The 6,369-nt window shown below is 39.4% G+C and overlaps 1 protein-coding gene across 2 annotated transcripts in view; it reads right to left on the reverse strand.

Annotated features, from left to right (window-relative positions):
• The window catches only part of slc37a2 (solute carrier family 37 (glucose-6-phosphate transporter), member 2), a 34,754-nt gene extending 32,876 nt beyond the window's left edge, over positions 1 to 1,878 (reverse strand). Inside the window, 1 exon segment of one of the 2 annotated variants that reach the window (NM_001011395.1) lies at positions 1,684 to 1,878. In NM_001011395.1, the coding sequence (NP_001011395.1) occupies positions 1,684 to 1,742 (59 nt within the window). In that variant the 5' untranslated portion in view covers positions 1,743 to 1,878. 2 annotated transcript variants of the gene reach the window in all.
• Between the last annotated feature and the right edge of the window lie 4,491 nt (positions 1,879 to 6,369).

Below are 6,369 nucleotides of genomic sequence, written 5' to 3' on the forward strand. Positions count from 1 at the left end.
TTAAAGTTAAACACATTGTTGATATTGATTATTGAAACTTAGCAGTAGCTGCTGCATTTCCCACCCTAGGCTTATACTCAAGTCAATAAGTGTTTACAGTTTTCTTAGGTAAAATTAGGTACCTCGGCTAATATTTGGATCAGCTTATACTCGAGTATATATGGTAATATCGCTTGCAGCAGAATAGATGAGAATACTTGCGCTTTTGGACTACACGGATTAGAAACAGAATCACAAGCTACAATAAATGCCTTAAGGCAAAGATACACATGCTCCCTTGTGACAGGTTTAAATTGCCGCTACTTCATATGCAATCAACCAGACATGGCCAGGCTTAAGGGTCCGAGCAAAGCTTCATCTACTGAATGTCTGTACCTTGCTTAGATCCCATCTTCAATTCATACCCATGAAAAAGGGACAAACAACCAATGAGAAAGTTTTGTACAGTTCCTATGATTTGTCTAATGCATCTACCAGTATCAGTATTTTAAAGGAGTAGTTTGCATTTAAATTAACTTTTAAACGGATGCTTCAAAAAAAAAAAAAAAAAAAAAAAAAAAAAAAAAAAGGTACTTTCTGCAACAACTGAAGACTGACAGTACAGAAAAGGCCAAATTTCTGCACTCGCACCCATCCATGGTGGCACAGGGTATACCTTGGAACAGGCTAGAAGATGGAAGTTGTGTACTCTGCTGAAGTAGCAGGCTAACAATTAGTTATTGGTGGGTGCTTAAATAATTGCAGCCCCCCACGCTAGTGATTTTTACTTTTTTCTGCTTTAAGCCAATCATGACAATTAAATGGTTAACTGAACTGAAAGTTGCACTGAGACTAATTAGAAGCCCAGATGCAAGATGCAAGGTTGACATAATTAGGTAAGACCACAGTGATGTAACTGAACTTGAACTAGCCACTGTCACTGCCTATTAGAGGAATACCAAAGGAATGTCAAAGGTTAGTTAGATTAGCGCCAGAAAAAAGTCTGATTTTGCATGTTTTTGTTTGTATATTTCATACTACCCCCTATAACGGGATTTAGCGCTATGATAAACTATTAACAACTGTTTAACAGACTAAAGCAATTACAGGTATCTGGTTTTTCAGCATCCAGAATGGCTGATTTTGAAAAATCAAAAAGGCAAAACATTTTGATACATTTTGTATACTGACCTCTTTGAAAGTATCTGCAAGAGAAACATCTCTAAAATCATTGTTTGTAGTAATTTTATGGAATGGATATTTGGTCTCCCCTCAGATATATTTGTTTTGTTCAAGTTCCATGTCCTTAGCGCACACAAGGTAGACGGCAACAATAAAGGAGTAGTTGAGGAGGAAAGACAACACTGAAATACAGTTTTTTAAATTTGTTTTCAACAAACTTTCATTCTTATTGTTTCACAGCGTTGTTTTCCCACAGGCAGCAGACAGGACGCTTTGCAGAGGCACATGACATCAGATTCTGTCAGCATTACTGACAGAAGTTGTAAAACCAGTACACAGTAACACATGCATTTGTCCATTTAAAAACATACAACACAAATGGGCATTACAATATAATATACACACACACATTTGATTATTTAAATATTTATTATGGGAAAACAAACACATTTTCATGGATCAGCTCCCCCCTTGGATTCTGGGAGTTGTAGTTCTGGGCACAAATAAAGAAAGGAAACTTACCAGCTGTCTCTAGATACAGACTGCATAAGCCTGATGGCAGGCGCTAGGGAGGATCTCATGTCTGCAGTCAAGAAGCTCTCAGTTCCCTTACAATGATGATTGGCTTTCCTGGCAATTTAGTTGCTGCTGCTGGAGTCTGCCGTTAGACCAGCAGTAACCACTTAATGGGTAGGAGATGTCTGTCCTTGATGCCTGCATTTATACTGAGCTAAGGCACATAGCAGTGAGTGAGAATAAAGGGCAGGGTGCCACGACTGCTGGAGGAGGGGAGGGAATACATGCTCTGGGGGGTGGAGGGGGCTGGGCAGTGGCCTCACCCACCCCCAGTTACTAGCCCACAACAAAGGAAGTAGAATTTAAACTAGCCAGGGATTGAGAAATAAGGATGGGTGGGAGGGCTTGTTTGTTTATACTGCTGCACTGTAGGCTTCAATCAGATCAGACCTCTCTACAAGTAATAGATCTGAATTTCTTCCCAGAATCTATTATCAGGAAATCCTGAATTCCTTCTATAGACCATTCTCCTTTAGTCTCTTCAGAACTATGCCACAGTGCCTTAACTTCTGTAAATTGCAGCACTTATTATTCTCCCACGCATAAGCTGCCCCTATTTTTGGAAAAAAATAATGGCCTTTCTATAATTTCATATTTTTTTTCTATTGATAACATTGGCATCATGCACTATTTTTACCTGCCAGGCCAGTAAAATACCGGCTAGCCTACACATGCACTTGTCTGTAAGCTCTTTGGGCAGGGGCTCCCTTTCTTTTGTCTCCTAACACTTAGTACTTCATATTGATTTTAATTTTTGTATTAATTATGTTGGGTTGAAAACCCCAACATACTGTTCTTCGACTTCAGCTTATTCTTCCGCTTCTTCTTCTTCTTAGCGCCCCCCATTTTCTAAACGCTACTCCTCCTACAGTTTTAGGGGTACAACACCCAAACTCCCCATACATCTTCGCCCTATAGCGGAGCAGGTTGCTTGTGCTTTTCTAAGTGATCCGACTGCAGTTCAAAAATAGGAAAAGTAGCTTGGGCCACTAACAGCCAATCAGAATTCATCCATTGAATTTTTTAGGTTTAAATTTAAAATGCTGTCATTCTCCTGTTTATGCCAGGGTGCCCACTGTTTGTCACTGGGTGACTTTGACTCAAGGTTAGAAAAAGTGGGCGAAGCCACCAACCACCAATCACAATTCACCTATTGACTTTTATTGGTTTAAATTTTAACTGCTGCCGTTCTTAAACTATTAATCCTAGGGCCCCTAAACTTCGCAGAGTTAGTCACTGGGTAACTGCAGTTCCAGGTTAGAATAAGGGGGTGGAGCCACCAACCGCCAATCAGATGTCGTTGACTATCAGTTGGGAAATTTAAGTTGCTGCCATTCAGACACTATTAAAACCAGGGTCCCCAAACTTTGCACAGTGGTTTTTACTATATAACTGTGGTCCATGGTCAGAGAAAGTGGGCGGGCCAATTCAGTGACTTCATGTTTTTCAACCCAACATGAAGTTTGTTCTCAAACTTCCCTTTCTAGTTTGTATTCTGTTATTTGATTAAACCCTTTCCTATTAATGTATACTTTTACTGTAAGGGCGAAGACACAGGGCAATTAGTCTGCGTGACTTATAATTAACCCAGTTACGCCGGCTAATCGTGGTGTCTTTTTGCCCATAGAGTATAATTGTGTTGCTGCGACAAATCATGCGCGCATTTTTGTTCCGCAAATTAGTCGCCACGCCTTTTTAAAAAGGTAGCCATACATGCTAAGATGCGCCTACGGTTGCGCGATATCGGGCTAATTTAGTTCATTTGGCCCTGGGGCCAAACGATTGAATTAGGACGACGGGTATAGGCATAGGTCGGTTCGGGGACTGCATCAGCTAGTTGATGTGGTCCCCGAACCAACCTACACCTATACCCGTCATCCTAATTCGATCAATTCGACTGATTTTTAAACCTGCATGATTTCAGGCCAGATGTCGGTCAGGCAGGCCTGTCTTTAGTGCCCATACATGGATTGATAACCTGCCGAATCGGTCTAAGGGGCCGATGATAGCAGCTAGAATCGCCCTTGTATGGCAGCCTTTACTCCACTTTTTACACAGCATGATAAATATACCCTAACTGTGCATGTGCAACCGAAATTCAAGCCACATCCCAACAAAGCCCCAGAATATTTGAAAGCAGTGGGACCTAGGCCTTAGACATCTGGGTGATTTTCGGTCAGATATCAGTCATGCAGGCCCATCAGAGGGCCCCATACACGGGCATATAAGCTGTTGACTCGGTCTGAAGAGCCAAAACCCCTTGCCAAATGCTATTTTTTCTCTCCAAACATCATACTTTTACTACAGTGATTCAAGAGATATTCAGTCAATCTGACAAGATTGCAGCTGTGTGCTGGATTTGTCAATTTATATGCCAGTGTGCCTAGCCCTGCCAATAATCCTTCCTATATAAATACCGTGTCATTCCAGTCTGCAAACATCTCCCAACCTGTGAATAATAGCACTGACTACCAATGAGATATTAAGAAAAATATTTATGTAGTAAGTTATTTTGTTCACAAGAATTTATTATTGTATTGAATTTATTTACTTCAAAGCCATAAGCATCTCTATAAAAATGAAAAAAACAGAGGCAGATATTATGTTTGAGATAGCAATACATATCACATTTTTGTATTCCTTTTTTTTTTTGCATGAGGGCTATTGTTTATTTTGGCAACCCCCAAAATACAAGTGGATATCTTTCTACCACTGTCATCTCTTAACAGTGGAAAACCTTCTCTTTATGATTTTCCCCCATTCTGCATATGAAATATTTCTGCTCATTTGTCTAAAAGAGTCATAAATAACAGTGATCACATATCTTCTGTTAAAGTGCCAATAGGATTTTGCAATTCATTCAGTTTTTTAACATATTGTCCTCTCTCTCTAGGGGCTTTTCTGAACACTCTGCTACCAAGTATGTATAGTTTATGGATATTTCTCACTTGAATTAGTTAAAAACTCCCAGTATTATACTACCAAATTTCTTACCTACTGTTCCAGAAATCTGCATACTTTAGATAGTAAGGAAAAAATTCCACTAACCGCAGGTTTAGCCCAGAAAACCAGATGTTTTTAGAAAGTAAGAATTCTGTTTAATCTAAAATGGCTAAATATGTGTTTGCTTTGTCTAAATTATGGGCAGATTCATCAAGTATGTGTTCGAATCCCGAAATGGGTAAAATTCGGACTATGATACGATAATTTCTGATGATCGGAAATGTCACGAAAATGCTTACGAAAAAATAGTATAGTATCATATTGGCGAACCGAAAGTCACAAAATTTTCGTATCTGAACGATCGTAACTGGCGGGAAAACCTCTCTGACTTTAATCCTTCTGTGTGTTTTTGGAAGCCTCCCATAGGACTCAATGGCACTCTGAAGCTCCAACCTGGCCCAAGGAAAGTCACGATACCAAAGCTTTAATGAATCTGAAACTTTCATACTCGTTGGGACAAATACGGGTTTGTCTCGTAAAATTTGTCGCAAAGTATGAAAAAATTGTGCAAATTAACTAAAAAAAGAAATCGCAGAAAATACGCACAGTTCTATAAATTAGAAAAAATTCAATTTTTTTGTATTCAGAATCAATCATACTTTGATAAAAGTGCCCCTATGCGTTACCCTGAAGAAGTGTGTAAGCTGACATGCAGATAAAACTTCCAACACTCAAATAAAAGAGCCTGAGAGTGTAGAAGGTCCATTAGTATACCAGCAATGCTACTGTAAGGGAGAGGGTAGAAAACTGTGCGCTTCTTCCACACCATGAGCCACAGTCTGATTTCCCGCAAGGCACATGTTGGGAGGAGGGTGGTTGAATGTCAAATATGACATAAAAATGGTTTTATCTAGATGCACCAAATGGCCATTAGAGGGAGATCACCACATATGAGTGATGGAAAATGACAAGATAATGGAAGTTTATGATGAAGACATGACGCTCTCCAAATTGCCAAATTGCAAAACTTTGCTAAATTTAGCAGTTTAGATGAAAGGTCTGAACACAGGGCTGCCATCAGAAACTTTGGGCCCATATAAATTATTAACAACTCCCAAATGAACACAACTGCACAGTACTAACATTTTTGGCCTCGCCCCTTGTATGAGCAACACAAACGATCAATGATCAGGAAGGTAGGTTTTACTAGGATGAAAGGTTGAACTTCTTGAATGGATTTTTTTTTAATCAACAGCTACTATGATGCAAACACATTTTGCTGAAAAGCAACCATTACTATAGAGGGGGGGGGCAGGCAGGAACTATAGGGGCCTGCAGGGCTGACGGATAAGCAGCTACAATATATATTCATGGAATATGTCTTTTTCCCAGAGTTCAGGGGCCCGGTGATCTTATTGTGGGGCACTTTATTAAAATGTGAGTTTAGAGCTTAATGTATAAAAACTCATCCATTCTATTCATTCCTATGGGATTTTTTGAAGCGTATTTATCAATTGGTGAAAGTTAGAACTCACTGTTTGATAAATACGTTTCTAAAAATCCCATAGGAATCAATAGAGCGTGGGCGAGTTTCACATTTTGATAAATCTGCCCCTTGATGTTACTCTATGGGGCACATTCATCAAAGTATGACAGGTACGAATACAAAAAAATAGTATTTTTTCTAAA

The sequence above is a fragment of the Xenopus tropicalis genome, chromosome 7 (assembly GCF_000004195.4).
Source record: "Xenopus tropicalis strain Nigerian chromosome 7, UCB_Xtro_10.0, whole genome shotgun sequence".
NCBI lineage: Eukaryota > Metazoa > Chordata > Amphibia > Anura > Pipidae > Xenopus > Xenopus tropicalis.